The sequence below is a fragment of the Marmota monax genome, unplaced genomic scaffold (assembly GCF_021218885.2).
Source record: "Marmota monax isolate L192 unplaced genomic scaffold, Marmota_monax_Labrador192_F-V1.1 WCK01_AAM20220418_F8-fsc00108, whole genome shotgun sequence".
In the NCBI taxonomy this organism is placed as follows: domain Eukaryota; kingdom Metazoa; phylum Chordata; class Mammalia; order Rodentia; family Sciuridae; genus Marmota; species Marmota monax.
Genome location: NW_026694593.1, coordinates 6,177,751 through 6,198,374, shown reverse-complemented (window position 1 = coordinate 6,198,374; position 20,624 = coordinate 6,177,751). Strand labels below are relative to the sequence as shown.

Below are 20,624 nucleotides of genomic sequence, written 5' to 3'. Positions count from 1 at the left end.
TATCCTGTGACATTATCTCTGTCTTCATTTTCTCAGACCTCAAGATATCATTGTATTTGTAATTGGAGGAGCCACCTATGAGGAGGCTCTAACAGTTTATAACCTGAACCGGACCACTCCTGGAGTGAGGATTGTCCTGGGAGGAACCACGGTGCACAACACAAAAAGGTAAAAGACAACAACCATCCCTGCAGCTCTCTCCCTTTTCCCAGAGAATAAAGCTTAAATTCCCTGTAGGTTGGAGAGATTGGTCAGTGATGACCAAACTCCTATTAACCAAATGCTCTGTGTATGCAGCATCAGTTCATAGAATAATTGATCATTTGTGAGATGAAGGTTCTATAGTCCCTTAAGTTCATCACTCACTTTATTAGGTCAAAGACCTGGAGAACCATCCTATGCTGTCAACAATTTGTGTGTTCTGTGTTCAAATAAAGAGAAACCCAGTAGTCATAGGCTGGCATTTTAAAAATAGCTAAGCATAATGGCATTGAATTGACAGTTTTTCTATATTGTCATTAAGTACATTGTTTAATAAGTATTTAGTAAGAAGACTACAAAGACAAACTGAAGATCTTGTCTCAAGTTAGTCATTGTCTATTAGGAAAGACAGAACAAAAAAGTAAGAAAATAAGTGCCTGGAGAGACAGAGAAAAGACTCATGGATTCTTAAGAGTGGCTATAGGAAATCAGCAAACGTTTCATGGAAAAGACAGTATGAAAACTATGCCTTAGGCAGAAAACCGGCATATGGAAAGAGAGTATATTCTAGGTAGAGTTAACCACAAGGACAATTTGTGAAAGCTGTAGACAACAAACATACACAAAGAACAAGTAGTCAGCTATCTGGAAGGAGTGTTAAAGTAAAAAGATTGTTATAATTATGGAAGGGCTTAGATGCTAGGCTAAGTAAGGAATTTGTACTTTTTTATGTAGAAAATATTGAAAGTTTTTAAGCAATGAAATTTTAAAAGAGTCACAGTACTTTAGGAAGATTAATTTGTCAGCAAAAGGTAGAGGAAAGAGAAACTGGAGAATTGTGGCAAGATGATTGAATTTAGTGATTGGGGCCCCTGAGAGAGCAATGCATGGATAACTGGGAATCATTAAAGATATTTGTGTATTTTTCTTTGTGTATTATTATTTGGTTTAAAAAAATACAACTTTCACCTTTATTATGATATAATATATGCTTATTCTGAAATTCGTTTGTTTGTTTTTTAATTCAGGAAGCATATAGAAAATAAAACCTACCATAATCTAATCACTGTTACATTTTGATCTTTTCAGACTTCTTCTAAGCCTGTATAGCCATTTGTGTTGAGTGTATGGGCAGAAATAGTTCTCATTGTACAGTCTGCCTTATAAGTTTCATTTCACAGTTTGATAGAAACACCTTTAGTGTTTTATATATATATATATATATTTTTTTCCTCCCACTCAGGTAAATTACCTAACATCTTTGTCAGTGTCCAGAGCTCATTGACCATTTGTATATTTTTTGGGTGAATTACCCATTCATGTTCTCTACTCATTGCCAGGTATTTTTTAATTTTTATGAATAATTTTTCAAAAATTCTGTATATATAATTAAAAATTTTGTCCATTCACATTGTATTTTACAAATCTTTTTCTTCTGTTTGATGTTTTTATTTTATTCAGTGTTTTGCAATATGAAAGTTTTCTTGTTATTGTGTTCATTTTATTTAGCCAAAACGACCAGCGATTTCTGCCTTTGGTATTATGCTTGGAAAGTTCTTTCTCCATCAAGATTATACTAACTATACTAACATCCATTTTTCCATTGCTTTTAGAACTCATATTTAAACTTATATCTTCATAATCTATCAGAATTTTATTTTGGTTTAAACTGTTCTGTAGAGTTTTCTTTTAAAACTTTGAAAGAACTATTTTATTGAACTATTATTGTATTTTTGTCATTAAGTACATTATTTAATAAGTATTTAGTAAGAAGACTACAAAGACAAACTGAAGATCTTGTCTCAAGATAGTGCTCCTGACTATCAAATACCTGGCATCTTCTCTAACACTACTTCTCCATTTCTCTCGATACCAACTGGATGCTGAACAATTCAATTCTAACACTAACTGGAGTTAGCATCAGATCTCACGAATTAAAGAGACTCATTTCCACAAGACTGTCGGTCCTTCAAATGCCAGTCACAAGTCCCAGACCACCCATACTCTGTCTGACCACCTATAAATTCAGGATTCTCATGACCACTTCTCCAAGTTTGAGAATTTATTAGAAGAGCTCACAGAACTTTACTTGCTTTACTTGCATTGCCAAGTTATTAGGAAGGACACAACTCAAAAAACAGCCAAATGGAAGAGATGCACAGGGCAAAGTACAGTGGCGAGAGGGATTTTCCAGGTCTGCTCCAAGCACACCACCCTCCCAGTACCCTACCAGGCTGGAAGATCTTCCAACCTAATCATTTAGGGGAATTTAAACAGGTTTCATTATTTGTGTCAATGGATTAAATTATGATTGATTAAACTATTGGCCATCTGGGATTAACTCAATCTCTAGTCATTTTCTCCTCCCTAAAGGTTAAAGGGTGGGCTGAAAGTTCTGAGCTTTAGATCAAGACTTGGTCTTTCTAGTGACCAGTCCCCTATCCTGAAATATGTAGGCATCCTTCAAGGATGGCCTCATTGGTATAAAAGACACTCTTATCACCCCTCAGCAAGTTTCAAGGGTTTTAGGAGCTATGTATCAAGAATGAGGGACAAAGTCAGATATCTTAATGTGATACCACATACATGTATTAAATATAGAAAAATATATAAATGATAAGACATCTCAATAAAATATCACAAAACAAATAATTCAGTATAGCCACTGCCAGCACCCTCAAAATCACCTCTTTTGCCCACTCCATGTCTTAACTCCCCACAAAGTAATCAATATTAAGACCTCTGTCACCATAGATTACTTTTATTTGTCCTTAAAACATATTTGTTGGGGCTGGGGATGTGGCTCAAGTGGTAGCGCTCTTGCCTGGCATGCGTGCGGCCTGGGTTCGATCCTCAGCACCACATACAAACAGAGATGTTGTGTCTGCCAAAAACTAAAAAATAAATATTAAAAAAAAAAAACATATTTGTTGCCAGGCATGGTGGCGCACACCTGTAATCCCAGCAACTTGGGAGGCTGAGGCAAAAGAATTGCACGTTTGAGGCCAGTTTCAGCAGCCTAGCAAGCAACTTAGTAAGATCCTGTCTCAAAACAAAAAAATAAAAAAGGTTGGGGGATGGGGTTAGGGATTTAGCTCAGTGGCACCCCTGGGTTTAATCCTCAGTACCCTCCCCCCCAAAAAAGATACTTGTTTACTTGTTGAATAAAGAAATAGAGAAATAGACACCAAATTTTTCCCTCCTGTGCTGTGGATCAACCTAGGCAAGCACTCTACCACTGAGTTACATCCTCAACCGCCATAGAGGTTAAATTAATCTATCTCAAACTTTTCTCACAAATAGATTTGCCACCCATTTTCCTCGGTTTGTTTGTTTCATCCTGACTCTTTCATTCAGTTTTCTTCTTACTAAAGAATATCCTGTAGTAATTCTTTCAGCTACTGGTCAACCTGGCATTTTTGTCGGAAAATGTCTTAGTTTAGCTAAGTTTAGAATTCTAGGTTGATAGTTTTCTCTCAGCACTTAAAATCAAGATGAAAATGGACTATTAACTGTTGCCATTAAGAAGTTTGCTCTCATTATCATTATTTTCCTTTTGTAGGTAATCATCTATGATTCATTTTTAATATTAGTCTTTAATGTTTTGGCTTTAATATTCTGTATCTAAATGTTTATATATTTTTATTTATGTTACTTGATATGAAAATTTGTGTTTGGCATATTTTTGGAAGTTTTCCAGTCACATTTCTTTGAGTATCGCCACTCTTTCATTTCCTCTTCTCTCTCCTTCTAGAACCTCTTATGAGATATATGTTGGACATTCATCTGTTCTTCGGGCTTCTTAACCTTTCATTTATATCACCTATCTGTTTTTTCTATTTGCTGCCTTCTGTGTAATTTTTTCAGATCAGTATTCCAATGCAGTTAAACTCTCTCTAGCTGTATCTAATTTACATTTAATTAAATTTTAATTTAAAAGTTACATTTTATACCTATAAGTTCTATTTGCTTCTTATTCAGATTTGCCTGATATTTTTAATACTGTGTTTTTTTGTGTTTTCAACTCCTTCATCATCTTTCAAAGCCCATAATTTTTCTTTAGAAATTACAGGAGTACCTACAGAAGTTAAGTACCTCTATAATCTAAAGTACTTGGAGGTGTGATACTACTATTGTATCTGCTAACATTAGCTCACAACGAATCATTTCCACATGTTCTATTAGTTTGAACCATAAGTCATTTTAAGCAGAGTTTTATTTATGGGACCCAAGAGGCCTAGGTTGAAGATATATTTCTCCTGCATAGTTTTCCTTTCACTTTGGCTAGGTATATCAAGAACATTATCAGTCTGGAATCATTTTTATGTTGATTTCTATATAGTACTTGAGGTTTCCTGCACTGTTCAAAACAGTGCCAATTTAGGTTCAAACTTCCTTGTTATCTCTCTGTACAGATAGATTTTTTGTAAATCTACTTTTTTAGTATGGTCCTCTACATTATGTGGGAGTCTTGATTCTAATTCCTCTTCGTATTGAAGTGTATGCCTTGTTTCCTGACCCTATGTGGCTTTTAAAACACAATGCTCTTGTTTAATAACACTAGCACACGTCTATCAGGTAGCCATAGCATTGGCTTATACTTACCAACCTAAGTTCTGACTCCATTTTTGTGATGACTCTGGAGACTTCATTTCTCCTTAGGAGGTTAGATATTCCAGAGACTAGTTATTTTAAAGGGAAAGGAAGGAAGGTGAATGTATTACCCAACAGGTCCTGAGTACCACCTGAACAATCACCTGTCCTGCAGTTTAGCACTTCTTAAGACGTTTTGGGGTTTTTTGTTGTTGTTGTTGTTTTACATTTTTTTAAAGTTGTAGATGGACATACTACCTTTATTTATTTATGTTTTTGTGGTGCTGAGAATTGAACCCAAGCGCTCCACCACTGAGCCACAACCCCAGCCCCTTCTTAAGACTTTGGACAGACAGAAAAGTAAATCCTGCTAGATGACCCCAAATCAGCAATCCTCTTACTCCCAGATTCCCTTTTAGGTCAGTAATAATGACTGCACGTTATAGGTTCGCTATATTCAATTAAAATTGAATTAGATTCAATTAGGCCCTTATTAGCTATAAATCTGCAAAATGATTAATAATCCTCTCTTCAATTATTTTCTCTTTAACTGGCAAAGTTGTATAGTGCCTATAGACATTCCCCTACCACCACCAAGTAAATAATTCCTTCTGGTTCTAAAAAATAGATAAAACTGTTTTTGTTTGTTTTCAGGACTGGGCATTGACTCCAGGAGTGCTCTGTCACTAAGCTACACCCCCAAAGTTTTTTCCTTCTTTCTTTTTTTCTCTTCCTTTTTTTTTTTTTTTTTTTTGTTGTTGTTGTTGTTGTTGTTATTATTGTTAGTTGCCCAGGCTGGCCTCCAACTTGTAATCCTCCTATCTCAGCCTCCCAAGACACTGGGATTCCAGGCATGCACTGCAACACCTGTGAGGATGTGTCTTTAACCATTGTCACATAAATGATTCTCAAAAAACATTGTATATATTAGAAGTCCCTGACACCATCCCTGATTATTTCCTTATGATAAATCTGCAGTGAGGCAATCTCAAATATGGCTAGTAGAAATGTAAATTGGTATAACTTCTCTGGAGAACATTTGGCATTATGTATTCAGAGGGGTAGCATTATCTTTAAGGCTCTTGTTTTTGTTGGATTTTGTTGGTTGTTGGATTTTGTTGGTTAGAAATGTCTTTTATCTTAACTGAGGAAGTGGTGATGTAACTGGAATGTTAGTCAGATTCATCAGTTGATACCCCTTAAAGTCAGTGAATTTTATTGTCTGTGAATTATATCTCAATAAAAATATTAAAATGTAAAAAAGCAAAGCACCATAGTACCAAACTGATACTTTCTCCTTGACACAATCAGAAAGATGGAAAAACAATTTTTAAAAGAAATGGTTTTCTGCCAGGCACGGTGGCACATGCCTGTTATCCCAGCAGCTCAGGAGGCTGAGGCAAAAGCCTGGCAAGATCTAAGCCAGCCTCAGCAAAAGCAAGATGTAAGCAACTCAGTGAGACTCTGTCTCTAAATAAAATACTAAATAGGGCTGGGATGTGGCCCAATGGTTGAGTGCCCCTGAATTAAATCCCTGGTACCTGCCCCGCCCCCCAAAAAAAGAAAGAAATGGTTTTCTTACTGCATGATTCAGTGTTATTTAATGCCATGTTCCAGAAACCCGATGTCAGCTGGTATTCTGAGGAACACACTTTGAGGAATACTGGTCTATGGCAATCTAGACAGGTTGTGATGACAATGAGAACTAAAATGTACTGAGAACATACCATGTGCTAGTGTTCCTCTATACTTTATACATATGCTGTCCAGTGGTGTAGCCTCTTAGCAGTATGGAGCTACTGAGAACATGAAATGTGGTTATTTTGTAAGTAATACACCTGTAATCCCAGCAACTTGGGAGGTTGAGGCAGGAGGGCAACTATCTGAACAGCCAAGACCCTCTCAAAATAAAAAATAAAAATGGCTGGAGTTTTAGTGTGGTGGTAGAGCCTATGCCCCTGGGTTTAGTCCCCAGTAACTAACACACACACAGAGATGAAGAATGAGATTTAAGTGACCATGTTGTTCTTTGAATAAAAGTGATTAACTTGATAACTAGTAACAGCTGGTATTTTAATGACTATCTGAAATGATGCCTAAGTCTTGATAATGATTTAACTTTTCAGTAAATCGGTGATATTAATCTTTTTTTTGTAGAGAACACAATTAAGAGCTTAGAAAACAGTTGATTAAATTTGAAGCCCGAAAGGGGCCAATTCATGTTATCAAGAGTACTTTATAGATTTCTGCCTAAACCAGTAACACTAGAAACTTGGACCTTCTCCTATAACCACAAGTTGGTTGATCTCTGAATTATTTACAGAAAAATTAGGATACTATGACAGAATTTGCATTTCAAAGAGAAGAGAATCCAGAGAGCTCTCTTCTTCACTTATTGGCATTTCAAGTTCCTGTTTGAAACTGTTGAAACCATTACCTTCTTTGTAAAGATTTTCTTGGGAGTTTCTTTTCCTCCTATGACCAAAGTATGAAACATTGCAGAAGTCATAATGGAGTGCACTGCCTGCACCGACAGGCGTTTATTGAATACTGATTGCATGTCAGGTTCTGTTCAAGGTTAGAAAGATGAAGGCATGTTCTACACCTGCAACATCTTAATGTCTAATGGGAAAATAAACATAAATGAGATCTAATAAGATCCTTCTTTTAAAGTTGAATTTAACTGAAGACTCAAATCTAGGTATATTTCCTGATTCCAGTTTATTTATGTACATAACATTTTTAAATTAAAAATAGCTTTTCATTACAAAATCAATACATAATCCTTGTAGGAAGAAAAATTAAATGTAGCTAAGCAAAAAACAAAAAAGATAATAGGGGGCCTGGGGTTGTGGCTCAGTGGTAGAGCGCTTGCCTAGCATGTGAGGCACTGGGCTTGATTCTCAGCACTGCATATAAGTAAATGAATAAATAAAGGTCCATCAGCAACTAAAGATATATTTTTAAAAAATAAAATAAAAAGATAATAGGAGGTGGGGATTTAGCTCAGTGGGCAGAGTGCGTGCCCAGCAAGCACAAGGCTCTGAGTTCCGTCCTTGGCCCTGGGGAAAAAAAAAAGAAGATAATAAAAGTATCCATATTGCCACCATCCCATCATAGGGAATGTTGTCAGCATCCTAATGCATACACTTTTAGACTTTTTAAATAAAAAGAAGTATACGAACATGTGTTTTCAATGAAAATACTCATCTATGTCATTTCTAATGACTGAGTCACATTCTATTGGATTAAGCCACAATTTGTCAGTCCTCAGTTTTTGGTTCATTCAGCAAATACTTATTGTGTACCAAGTTCCAAGAGCTATCTTGAGACTGGACATATATTGAAGAACAACAACAACAACAAGAATTTGATATTAAATTTTTGTAATTTTTCTATAATAAACATCACTTTATATACATCTTTATAGACATATCCAGTTGTTCACTCAAGATATGCTATATGCCAGACTACTTAATTCACTGTGTATATTATCTCATTTAATCTTCATGATTCAAGAAGTAAGATTATTATCATCACAATTTTATTTATTTATTTATTTATTTTGGTACCAGGGATTGAACTCAAAGGCACCCAACCACTGAGCCACATCCCTAGCTCTATTTTATATTTTATTTAGAGACCAGGGTCTCACAGAGATTCTTAGCACCTTGCTGTTGCTGAGGCTGGCTTTGAATTCTCAATCCTCCTGTCTCAGCCTCCCAAGCCACTGGGATTACAGGTGTGTGCCACCGCTCCCAGCAGGTGTAAGCATTTTTAAGATGCTAAATTACTAAATTTACAGCCAGGAAAGTCTTCTATACCTTTATAATCTAAATACCTAAAAGTGTATTTATACTTTCACATCATGCCTTGCCAGCACTGAGGTTAGCTGCTGCTGATTCTTAAACTTAAATTTTTAAATCATCAATTTATATGTGAAAAGGTTGGCTAAAAACCAGTTTACTTCAACCCAGATGCAAAGAAGAATGAACTAGATTAATACTGTGAAGCTTAAAGAATGAAACAAGAATCAGAGGGGTAGATGCTCTCTGGTTCCAAAGCAGTCTTCCAACTCATCACTCCTCGCTCCCCCTCCAATGCCATACGATAAACACTTTTCTTTTGCTTGAGCTAATTTGGATGAGTTCCTATTTCTTGCAACCAGAATGTGACTTGTGGGAAAATATTATAGGAAAACATTCTCTCTCACAAGTTTGTAAGAAATGCCTTTTTGTGTGGTGTGTAAAATTCAATACAGCGTTTGCATATTTCTTCCAGGATTTGTTGGGTAAAATAATAAAAAGTTAAAATGGAAGAAAAAGTCCAAACATGCTAACTCTGTATAGTGGGTCACTTCATTCCTCTGCCAAAACTGTGCTGTTTACTTTATTTTAAGAACCCTTACTTTAACATAATTCAGGGGCAGGATTGTATTATTATTCCAAGTAGAAATATACCAAGGCAATGATAAAACTTACTGTGGAGGTAGTCCAGAGGCCACATGGCCTTCGTGTTCTGAGAGGAGAAAAACCTTGTGGTTCCATTTCCATTTGTGCTCACTTAAAATTTCCACTTGGAAGCCCCCAGCATCAGTACCTCTATAATTAAAGACTTACAAAGAGTCTTCAGCCTCCACGGCTGCTACAGCTGGGTTCTTTGGGGCTTTGTTTCCTATTTTTTTAATAGTAGGCATGATTCTTCTGCTGCAGTTGTGGTTGCTCTGACAAATCGATGTGGTCTTGAATGTCCCCAGTGGTGGGAAAGCACATCTATAGCTCTTTTCTTTCTCAGATGATAACCTCCTTTCAGACTTGTGTGACTGATATTATAGGCATTTCTGTCTCCAAAGAATCCGTCTCTTACCCCGTGGGATCTGAGGGCAATTCCTTCCTTTCTCTTCACATGGTATTCTAAGGAATAAAACATGCACAATGCTGGATGCGTGTAGACTTCCATTGTGTTCTCTTTTGTCCTGTGGAACTAAAAATAGGGTCAAGGACTCCATTTTTCCTTTGTTTTATTTTACTTAGTTTGTTTTTCATAAGTCAGGTGTCCTGTAAAAAGGTGGGACTTGGGAAGGAGTAGCTATATTTTTTAATAGGCAATTACATCTTTTGGAAGAAAGTATCTCAGGTGAAGTAACCTCAGTGGAACTGGTTATAATCAAGGAAATATTTTATACCTTAATTGTTTCCCAAGGTCCACTCTATAGAAAATTTGGAGAGATAAAGTTTTTCCATATTTTAAAAAAGATTTTGTAGTCAACCGAGTTCAGAAAATGCTATTTCCCTTTCTTGGAAAAATTGCAAATCACATTTGCATGTTAAAGAATCTGAGGAAATCTAGAGTAAAGAACCTCACTCTGAGGCTGGAGTTGTGGCTCAGTGGCAGAGCGTTTGCTTAGCACCTGTGAGGCCCTGGGTTCCATCCTCAGCACCACATAAAAGGATAAATAAATTAAATAAAGGCATTGTGTCCATTCTGCAATTAAATATATGTATATATATATATTTTTTAAAAAAAGAGAATCTCACAAATTAAATTTTTTTTTTAAATCAAAAAAAGAAAAAAAGAGAATCTCACTCTGGCTGGGCACATTTGGCACACGCCGTAATCCCAGCAATTTGAGAAGCTGAGGTAGGAGGATCACAAGTTTAAGGCCAGCCTCAGCAATTTAGCAATGTCCTAAACAACTTAGTGAGACTCTGTCTCAAAATAAAAAATAAACAGTGTTGAGGATGTGTGTGGATGTGGCTCAGTGGTAAAGCATTTCTGGGTTCAATCCCTAGTACCAAAGGAAAGAATCTTGCTCAGCACTCAGGTTTTGTGGTTTTTATTGTATTTTAATATAACATTTGATAATTGTAAAACAAGATATATAACACGAGAGTTAGAAGGCATAATTATATAATGAACGTCCTTGAACTGTTTGTTCACTTAACTCAAGAGAAAACTAGAAAATTGGCAGTAACATAGATCTACCCATGTGTTCCTCTTCAGTTACATCTCTCATCTTCCCACAACAAGAAAGCACTCTCCTAAATTTTGTGTTTAATTCCCTTGCTTTGGTGGGGAAAGGTTGTATTTTTGTCACTTATCTATGTATTTCTAAATAACATGTTTATGTTTTTGAGCTTTATAAAATGATATTATACTTTTTTCAGCAAATATTGTTTCTAAGAGTTGTCAGTATTATTGCATGTAACCTTGTTCATTCATTTTTCAGTGTTGTGTAAGATTTTATTGTGTGGATATACCACAGTCAACTTCTTCGTTTTTTATTTTGTTTTTTTACTATCTCTGTTGCTTCTCTCAGGAACAGAAGAAATATGAACAACGAGTATTGACAGAATATTATTATTACTTGAGAGCAGTGGGGAGACTATTTATGGAGTGGCTATAAGCTACTATTCAAGGATGAAACTAAAATACAAAAATAAATAGGATGTGCCTATCTTTCATGAGCCAGTGGGGGGAATCAAACAAATCTATTTTTCTCAAATCAGAATGTTACCAGTCCTAGGGACACACAAAGGCACAAAATAAACATGACACATCTTTTGGAGTGTCCATTTTCTTACATTTTAGAGGGATATGTGGGGGATAATTAAATAATTTAACTGAAAGTGCCTTAAAATATGTTTATGTCAAAATTTAAAAGGTCAGTTTATGAAAAATAGTAAAATCATACATTTTTAAAACACTAGTCAAACTCAAAGAAAGGTGTAAACTGGTCTGCCAATCCAGTCTACCCCTCCAAGACCAAAAATTTTTTTTCTAAGACCAAAAAATTCTGCTATTAGGGGTTCTTAGGTCTGATAAAAATTTGAGAAGTGTCAATGAATATAAATAAAGTGTGTCCCACCTAGAAATAACTAATTCTAACTGAGTACTCCGGAAGTGCTTCACATAAAGAGTGAGCAGGATCTCCGCAGGGCCCCTGAGCAATCAGGGCTGAGAAAACATGACTAAGAGCAGGAGGAGGAGGAGGAGGAGGAGGAGAAAAGCAAAGCAGAAGTTCTTTATGGTGGAGCATATGTCCAGAGAGGAGCAGGATGATCCTTGTGTAAGACTCCTGGTGTGCAGACCTAGATGCCGAGTGCCAGCCTCCTCTTTTGCTCCCGATACAACTGCTATCGGGTATTCAAAAAAAGTTTGCATAGTAGGCGTCATCTGTACTGGGAGGCCTTGACGCATTTAAAACTTGTATCTATTCATGTATTCATTCAGCAAACCGTTCAGTACTTACTTATATGAAGACGGTAACGCTGAGGGTGTACACCAGTTGTAAGAGAAACCATGAGGAAAGAGCATCACAAGGGGCGCAGCTGGTAGGGGGCTCGCCCTGCATGCCAAGGACCTGGGTTCCTCCCCAGCACCACAAGAAAAAATTTTAAAAATAGAGGAGAACATCACAGCTCCCACCACCACTGCTTCTAGCCACCTTCCACCTGTCACGCTGGATGGATGCTCTTGGCTAAAGCCAGCCCTTCTAAAATGTGGGCACGAGGTCCCTCCTGCCCACCTCCTCCAGAGCACACTCCACACTTGCCCCCCTTTCTTTCCAAATCACTTCCCCCACCACCCTATCGGGTCATTCAAGAAGCATAGAAACGTGCTGCTGTTTCCTTAAAACCCTCTCTTTAGCCTCCTTTTTCTCTCAGGGCTTTCTTGGGTGTCCTCTCCCTCGCCTCCTCCCTCACCCTCCTCCCTCACCTCCTCCTCCCTTACCCTCCTCCCTCACCTCCTCCCTTACCCCCTCCCTCACCTCCTCCTCCCTCACCCTCCTCCCTTACCCCCTCCCTCACCTCCTCCCTCGCCCTAACCCTTGGGCAGGGAATTGAGCCCAGGGCTTATTGCATGGTCAGCACATGCTCTGCACATGAGCTGTGCCCCAGCCCCTCTGAGGCTTTTACAGCAAGATACTCCAAGATGTTGGCACTCCTCTCTTAATTCCTCCCCTCATCTAGCCTCTTCAACCCACGCTCTCCTAAACCACTCCACTCATTCCCCAGATTGCCCTTGTCATGGTCCCCAGGAACCTCCATATGGCTAAACCCAGAGTGAATTCACTCCTCATTGTCTTGTCCTATGGGTAGCATTTGACACATTTAGTCAGTTCTTTTTACTTTTTCCCTCCCCCGCGGTTCTGGGGATGGAACCCAGGGCCTCACACATGCTGGGCCAGTGCTTACCACTGAGCCTCACACTCGGCCCCTGAAACATTCTTCTTCACTCGCTTCCAGGAAATGCGCTGTTCTGCCCTTCCTACTTCAGTGGCCATTCCTCTGTCTTGTGCTGGTTCTCCCTACTTGGGGGGATTTCTGGGACGCAGGCCTTAGACCATCTCTTACCTCCACACCTGCTGCCTTGACAGTCTTATCTGGTCTCCTGATTTTAAAGTCTCTCTATCCACTTCTGACTCCCAAATTTATATTTTTAGTCCAAAGTTTCTTAACCTTAACACTCTAATAATTTGAACCAGATAATTTTTGTTGTAGGGAAATGTCCTTTGCATTGTAGAATTTTCAACAATATCCCTGGCCTCTACGCACTAGATGCCAATTATTACAATGAAAAATGTGGCCAGAAATTGCCAGCTGTCCCCCTGAAAGTGAAATACGACACCTCCATTGAAACCCTGTTTCTAGTCTGAACTTCTTCCCCCAACTCCAGACTTCTGTGCCCATCCTCCCCCCTACTGTCATTTCTACTTGAATGTCTATAAGCATCCATATTTAATGAGATCAGAAACAAACCTCTGGGGCTTGGGATATAAGCCAAGGGTTAGAGTGTGTGTCTGGCGTGTGTAGGTTCTGGGTTCCCTTCCCAGGGCTGATGAAAACACACACACATCTTCTTCCTTCCTCAACCTCATCCCCCTCAGACTTCCCACCGCAGCATTTCCACTCTTTAAGTTACTTAGGTGAAAGACCTTGGCGTTTTCTTGACTCCCCTGTTTCTCTCACATCTGGGTCCTGATTCATCGGTGAATCCTGTGAGCCTTACCTTCAAAATCAGTCCAGAACCTCATGTCCTCTGGCTACCATACTGCCTCACCCTTGTCCCCCCAGACCTCTTCTCAATATAGGAGTAGAGTGGTCATGTGAAAATATGTGATCTGGGATATGTCACTTTGTGGAAAACCCTCCAGATATCCCTCGTTTTACCCAAAAATCGAAAATCCTTACAACCATCAGCAGGCCTTCCGCGATCTCCTCTTCACACTCCCCTCCATCCCCTCCTCTGGTCTGTCTGATCTCATCCTTGCTACCTCACACCTATTCACACCAGCCACACCAGCCTCCTTTCTGCTCCGTGAACATCCAAGCCTTGGCTCCTTTGCACGTGCTCTTCCCCCAGGTAAATGCTCTACCACCTCATGCAGGTCTTGATTAAATGTCCGTTTATCAGTGAGGCCCTCCAGGAGCACTGAATTTAAAACCTCACACCACTGACAGTGTCTCCAGTTCTTCTTTCAACGGGCTTTATTTTTCTCCATAACATGTTCTTCATCTAGCATTGCATCAGGAGAACAAACTCTGAAACTGGAATGTCTAGTACTGTAAGATAAAAGACCTTGACTTTTCTGTGCCTCATTTTCTTTGTCTAAAGTGGCGTAGTTTCTACCTTCTTCCTGTTCTGTGTTATATATCTATTTTTTTACCCATTAATTACTTTTATCTTTCTTACTCCCCCATTGGAATATAAATTCCATGAGTCCAGAGTTGGTTTTTTTATGTTCTTTCTTGTTTCTAGCACAGTGCTTTTGGCACATAGTATGTGCTCAATAAAATATTTGTTGATCAAATCTGTTGTTATCTTTGAAAAGAGTAATGGGGAGAAGAGTCAAGGAAGACATGAGATTTTATGTGTGCTAGTTAAAACTTTTACAGTATTTGTGTATCACTTGTGCCCTCAAAAATTCACAGGCTTACATGAAAAGTAGACATGTAGACAAATTACACACCTTGTAAGATACAGAGAAACAAGCAGGTGACTGACTGTTTAGGGGGAAGGCAGGACAGGCAAGGACAGCTTCCTAGGAGAGATCATGTGAGAGGTGTGTTTTAAAGAGGCATAGTTCCACTAGACAAAGCATGAGGCAGAAGGGATATTGTGTGTAAGAGTAAAGATACACGAAAACCTAATAGTGTCTCTGAAAACTGGGAGGAAAGGCAAGAGGAGCTCTCATTGTTTTAAGATATTAAAAATTCCATCCTATTAGTCTCCCTCACCAACTCCCATGCTCAAATACCTCCAGCCAAGTGTGTGGCTTAATTAGAAGCTTACTTCTGCTTAAAGCTAAGATCTTAGCCAGGCGCAGTGGTGCACACCTGTCATCCCAGCAGCTCGGGAGGCTGAGGCAGGAGGATTGTGAGTTCAGAACCAGCCTCAGCAAAAGTGAGGTGCTAAGCAACTCAGTGAGACCCTGTCTCTAAAAAGAGCTGTGGATGTGGCTTAGTGGTCAAGTGCCCCCAAGCCTGGTACCAAAAAAAAAAACAAAACTAAACTAATATCTTGGGGTTTTCTCATTTTTTAAAAAATATTTTTTAGTTGTCAATGGACCTGTATTTCATCTATTTATATGTGGTGCTGAGAATCAAACCCAGGGCCTCACACATGCTAGGCACTCTCTACCACTGAGCCACCACCCCAGCCCCGGTTTTCTCATTTAAAAAAAAAAAGAAGAAAAAAATATATATATTTATATGTAGACAGACAGAATACCTTTATTTTGTTTATTTTTATGTGGTGCTGGCATCGAACCCAGGGCCTCACCCATGCTCAGTAGGCGCTCTGCCACTGAGCCCCAGCCCTGCCAGGTTTCCTCATGTTTTTGAAAGTCATTTTCTATTTTCCTGTTCCCTACAAGTTCTTTTTTTTTTTTTTTTTCCATCATACCATTCTTCAGATTTTAGGTTCCCTTGTTGTCTTGGTTACAAGAAACTAATATGTAATTTTTTATTTGAAATTTATTTTTCAATGATACCTAAAAACCAAAATACATATTTATGAGGTATCATATGACATTTCGATACATATATTTTCCAGTGATTAAATCAGGATAAACATACCTGTCTTCTCAAATATTTCTCATTTCTTTATGGTAGAAACATTTAAAATCCTTTCTTCTGGCTTTTTAAAATACAAAGTGCATTACTGTCACCTATAGTCACCTCTTGACAGTAGCACCCCGGGACTTCTTCGTCCTATCTGCCTGTAGCTCAGTTCACACTGGCCCACCTTCCCCATGGCTCCCGCCCCGGCACTTCTGATTTCTGTCTGTAGGTTACAGTGGGCAAGGAGGAGCACATACTTTAAATGTACACCATACACATATGTCATTTTGTGATGTTATGTAGCTAGTTTAGGGATATAGTGATGAGCTTAATTACATTTGTTGTTAAAATTTTTAATTCTGTAAGTGTTGGTCCCTAGATCTTTACCAGAGACTTAGACAGTGAAGACCCTTGTTTATTGATGTGTGACTCAGGACTTTTTAAAATCTGGGTGGAGGATTCTGTTTTTCCCACCCACCTTCCTCTATCTATAGAGTGGGGAACGCACCCTTGAACGCGGTACAAACCAAGAAGAGCAGCAGTGTCAACTCACCGATGACTTAGTGAGTCTCTGGTGTTACCCCTGTTGACACCATGTCTCGTGGTGAGCTGTGATTGGGACCCGTCTCTGACTGAGAGGCCCTGAAGATAAGAATCGTAACAGGTGTTCATTCATACTCCTAGTTCAGTGCCTGGTTCACAGTGGACACTCAGTAAACATTCATTAAATTGAATTAAACTGAATTGAATTGGATTATAGCACCACAGGAGATGGGGATTTTTGAGTTTGCATTTTAAGTGAGATTGATTTAAAACAAATCTAGAAAGAAAAATTATTCTTTTTGTTTTGTTTTTAAACATAGACTAAATTTAGGATACAGCTAGCTACCAGTATGTTCACTGCCTATAATCTTTTAAGCATTCTGTGCAATGACTCACTGAAGTCCCCAAATAGATTTTTTTTTTTTAAGTCACAATGGCCATAAGAAGCAAAATAAGGTTTGGAAAATATAGTGTTTCCTTTTTGCAGTCAGCAGTGTAGGGTCTTGTTGATATACAGAGGAGGATCTTTCAAATATAATTTTAGCAAAGTTATTTTTTCCTTTGTGTTGAAATGAAACACAGATCACCTGATAAGTTCCTATAGGGCTTCTCACTTGTTTCATTCTTACTAGGAGTCACTCATCAAAGACCTGTGATGTTCACTTTCAGAAAAGCAGCACCACCTCGTTTCCTAACACTTGTCTTCTGACCTCCAAGCGTTCCAGTCCAGCTGGCCAACAGACCAGGCCACCCAGAGAGGCCTGTGTTTCAGGAGAGTAAATAAACTCAACATACTCCTTTCCCTCTACTTAACTATTTTTTTTTTCTTTTGCAAAGGAGTTTGGAATTTAAATCCTTCAAACCCAGAATCTTCCAGGTCCGAAACTATGAAACAATAATAATAAAGTACCTGGTCATTCTTTCAACCCTTTGTCTTCTGTAGATCTGTCTCCTTCTGAGAAAGTCCTGAGCATACTTATAAATACCATCCAAATAACCCCTGTGTTATAGAAAAGGTTCTCTTGCCAATGGGTTGCTAGTTTAATTAATTCATTTCTTCAGCATATCTTTACTGGGTACCTTTGCTAAGCCCTGGAGAAACAAGCTGAGTAAAAGGTATTCCCACCCTGAGGAGTTCATGATCTATTTTGGCAACAAGAATATAGACGGTGCCATGTTAATAATACAGTACTAAAATAGCCCTGGGACTAAGGGATAATAGTGGTACAAGTGACAGTTCAGCATGGGGGGTTTGTGAAGGCTTTGCAGGAAAAGTGATTTTTGATTCTTAGCCTTAAAAAGGATTTCGGCAGAGAGAGAAGGGGCAAACTTACATCTCAGACACAGAGCACAGTAAGAGCAAAAGTATGGAGGTATGAATGTTTGTGACACGTTTAGGGAAGAGTGAGTGCTGTTGGGCGTGGATGGCAGGGACTACCCTGCGGGACACTGACCTAGACAAGTGAGGGGCAGCCTTAAAACTCAGATCATGCTGAAGGGCACGTCTCCAGTCCATGGGTTTGAATCCCAGCTAAGCCCCTCACTAGCTGTTGTGACACTGGCAAGTCACTTTACCTCTCTATAACTTTTTTCATTTTTTCAAATAAAGATAATAGGAGCAGCTATTTCATAGGGCTTCTTGTATATATATATTCACACATACATGTATAAAACAGTTCTCTGAACAAAATAAATACAATGTATTATCAGGCCACAGTAAATGTAAATACTAGTTATTATCAGGCTACAGTATGAAGGGCTTGAAACTTTATATACATTTTTCTGTAAGTAAAAGGTTTTAAAGAAGAGGTGAGAGTGTGCAATATGATATAATCTGTATTTTAGAAAAGTTACTCTGGTGTGTCTTTGGAGAGTAGATAAAATAAGGAAGAAACTCAGGCACAATAAAAGTTCTGAGACAATTTCAAGAGTATAGGTAGAAGATGCTGATGTAACATGGTCCTGAGTTAATATAGGAGCCTTGCCCTTTAAAATTCTGGGTTCCTATCTAGAAATTTCAAACTTAATGTACTAGCAACTGAACTTTCAAACTTGAGTACTAGCAACTGAACCCAGGGATGCTTTACCACTGAGCCACATCCCCAGTCCTTTTTATTCATTTTGAGACAGGGTCTCATCAAGTTGCCAAGGCTGGCCTTGAACTTAGAATCCTCCTGCCTCAGTTTCCTGAGTCACTGGGATCACAGGCATGTGCCACCTCACTCAGCATAATATTAATCTTAACAGACGTTACAAATTTAATCTAGAAAACACAGTGAGGACCCTGGGGAAGAACACAAAGGGACTTTCCTTCTGGTTTGGATGTGTTAAGGCTCAACTGATAACTTGTATTTTACACCAACTATCAGACCACTGCTTTTGCATCCTATTCATATCTGTCTATGTAGTTCAGTGTCATGAGCAAGGTATTCTATTTTTGATGATACTTTTGCTTTTCCTTTAAGTAACCTCAAGTCTTCTTGTCAGCTTCCTAGAGGAAATTCTGGCTTCTGGACTGCACAGCCGGAGCAAGGAGAGCTCTCAAGTCCTTTCCAGGCCAGCAAGCAGGAGATGAGATGATGATGGAGAACGTGGAGAACGGCACAGCTTCCCCCTGGCCCCCCACAGCCTCCCACTGACCCGAGGGCTGGGAGAGGGTCTTGTGCTCTTGTTAGAATTCATCTCCTGGTACCTGTGGTTCCTGAACTGCTAGCACAGACACCAAGACTCCCAGAGATGCGCTCGCTGAGAATAAGTCCGAACCCTTCCCAACCTACTTTTCTTGTGGTTTCTTTATCGAGTAAATGTATTCCTTGTGTATTTGATAGTACAATCACTTCAGTTTATGATGGATTTTGTTGGGATCTTACTTGGGAAAAGAGTTATCAGAGCCCAGGGGGTTTAAAAGTAATCATGTATGTACATGCCACCTTCCTCGATTTCCTCTCTTCCCTTGACCCTTTGTTTCTTTCTGTTAACCACATGCCTGCACAACTCAGTTCTGAGAACTTACCATGTTTCTTTAGAGAGCCATCCAAAAATTGTTTGTCCCTACCCTGGAACTTTCTGTGGCACTGAGAAACCATGTATGACCACAATAAAAAAAGCATTTTGTGAAATGATACGAGTGATTTCATTTTATTTCTTTAGGCTTCCTTTATGGAAATTCAAAAAGTGAGGCTTGAGATGGCTTTTTTCTTTTAAACATTTTTTAGTGTTTTTTGTTGTTGTTGTTTTTTAATGTGGTGCTGAGGGTGGAACCCAGTGCCTCACACATGCTAGGCGAGCGCTCTACCACTGAGCCACAGCCCCAGCCCTTGAGATGACTTTATACCAAACAACGCAGGCATTGCCTCTACCCAAGGACATTTAAAGTACACCAAAGCAAGAATTCTCCTGCTATCAATTTGCCTCTCAGGAAAGCAGAAGAAAGTGATGGCATCGGTGATGCCAGGAAATTAAGGCACTCTCAGATCATCATAGCAAAAACACCACAGTTCAATCTCTCCTTTAGTCTTTTGAGGCTCAGTTTCCTCATTTATAGTATGGGAGTAATACTGGTACCTTCCTCCTAGGATTGTTAAGGGTTAAATGAGATAATACCTGTGAAGTACTTAGAACATTGTCTGCACTGATAAAGGTAAATAAAATGGATTCCTTTCTCTAAGTTGGGGAATACAGGATTACTCTGCAAAGTAACTGGCATGAGACAGGGAGAGAGTGTGAGGGAGTGTGAATGCTTCCAGTGCAGGGAAAGAAACGGAAAAGCTGAAAGATGGGTCCCTCTCCATTTTCTCCACTCCTCAACTCATAGCGTTGTTTCCTTACATTCACTCATGGGAAGCCATCAGGATTCTGTTCACATTACACCTAAGATCAAAGGGTTTTTTAGATAATTTTTTAAAAAGTCTTCAGTTTTTGTAAGTTTTCAAGACACTTCGCACTTGGGGAGGCAGTATGTTAAATGCAGCATTCTACAAGTTATATAGTCTTCAAAAAAAAGTGGAGAATTCCTTCCTTCAAGTAGAAGTACCTGTACTTCCTTTCCTCTTGACAAAATAACTCTGGAATTTAAAAAAAAAAAAACAGACTTCTTATATCGTTCTCTTCATTATTTGCTTGCTTCCATTGTGGCTATTCATCTAACAATATCTAGAAATCTTAGAAATGAACACTACCCACAAGGAGTTTTTTTAACAGCACTTCAAAAAAAAATGGCAT

The 20,624-nt window shown here is 38.7% G+C and overlaps 1 protein-coding gene across 1 annotated transcript in view; it reads left to right on the top strand.

Annotated features, from left to right (window-relative positions):
* Vps45 (vacuolar protein sorting 45 homolog) overlaps window positions 1-19,522 on the top strand; it is a 55,565-nt gene extending 36,043 nt beyond the window's left edge. The window contains exons 14-15 of the mRNA XM_046421625.2: window positions 37-168; window positions 18,891-19,522. Coding sequence (XP_046277581.1) covers window positions 37-168; window positions 18,891-18,978 — 220 coding nt within the window. The 3' untranslated portion in view covers window positions 18,979-19,522. The remainder of the gene's footprint in view (window positions 1-36; window positions 169-18,890) is intronic.
* The last annotated feature ends 1,102 nt before the right edge of the window (window positions 19,523-20,624 follow it).